The 1,159-nt window shown below is 53.1% G+C and overlaps 1 protein-coding gene across 1 annotated transcript; it reads right to left on the bottom strand.

Annotated features, from left to right (window-relative positions):
- Positions 1 to 355: 355 nt before the first annotated feature.
- On the bottom strand, positions 356 to 1,102 carry PPTG_11562 (hypothetical protein; the record flags this gene model as incomplete). The annotated part of the gene is made up of 1 exon (XM_008907659.1): positions 356 to 1,102. The coding sequence occupies one exon, from the start codon at positions 1,100 to 1,102 to the stop codon at positions 356 to 358; it is 747 nt and encodes a 248-aa protein (XP_008905907.1).
- Positions 1,103 to 1,159: the final 57 nt, after the last annotated feature.

The raw sequence follows: 1,159 nt of genomic DNA, 5'->3' as shown, positions 1-1,159 counted from the left end.
GTATGATCAGTACAGTCGACGCTTGAGCCCAGATAACGGTGTCTTACGGTAACGAGATCTGGTTCAGATGTGCATGTGACCAGTGCTGGAAGGAGCACGCATAAAAGAATGCCCAGCGATCGCAAATTCGCGAGATCGCTAAAAATTCGAGTGAGAACTTTTCGCAGACGACGTCGACTAAGGAGACCATCAAAGGATACTTCTTAAAAATATAGTGTCAAAGCGAAAAACACACACTATATAGCCAATGTATCGCAAATACAAAAATCCTCGCATGCTCGACGACTGGATCAACACCTACAAAGCAAACGGCTGATGGGCGCTAGATGAAGAGCTAGCGCACGTGCACTGGAACTCAATAAGTCAGCGCAGGACCAACGCCAAGTGGGCGGCCACCACGTTGATCGTCACGGTAGCTCGGACCGACCGTACCGCTCCTGTGTTTACCGCGCGTAACTAAAATTTCCCGTCCAGCAGAGTCCGGATACTCGAGTGTACGCTGCGCGAATAGGACATGCACACACGCGCCAAAGCCGAACCAGTAGCTACATCGACACCACATATGGGCGGTGTCGATGACCCATCCACCGTACGGCTGCCCCTCGAACTTCATCCTGGCGTAATTTACGCCCATCTGGGCACTCACAGCGATACCTTCCTCGCTGCGTTTGTTGGTGGATACTTGGATGCGTTTAGCTGGAGGTGAAATCACACGTATGAGTCCAGCGGTCGGGATATCGCCTAGATCGCGTTCGCCCTCGTAGATAAGCTTCGCGCGGATCATCTCGGAGACCCTGCGTACGAGGGTTTGAGCTGCAACGATCCCCAGGTTGAAGACTCTCTCGCTCGCAGATTTATCCCGACAGCAGTTGCTCAGCTCCTGTAGCAACGCTCCCATTTTCAGTCGACGCCGAAGGGTGTAATCGCGCTTCACCACAGCGTTAAAGGTCTCCACCGGGTTGTTCGTAGATGCGAAACCGGTGGGAGTCCAATAGAGCTGCCAGGTAGAGAATCGGCCGTTAAGCCAATGACCGTCAATGTACTGTGCGAAGCTCGTCAGCTCCCGTACGTCCATCAGACGCTTCAAAAAATCCGCCCGCATCTGCACGAACTCGCTGTGGCTGTAACGGGGTTACACGGGTTTACACCTGGTGTGTTC

This window comes from Phytophthora parasitica (genome assembly GCF_000247585.1).
Source record: "Phytophthora parasitica INRA-310 unplaced genomic scaffold supercont2.27, whole genome shotgun sequence".
NCBI classification, from domain to species: Eukaryota; Oomycota; class Peronosporomycetes; order Peronosporales; family Peronosporaceae; genus Phytophthora; species Phytophthora nicotianae.
Note: the sequence above shows the minus strand (reverse complement) of the source record. Positions and strands in the feature narration are given on the sequence as shown.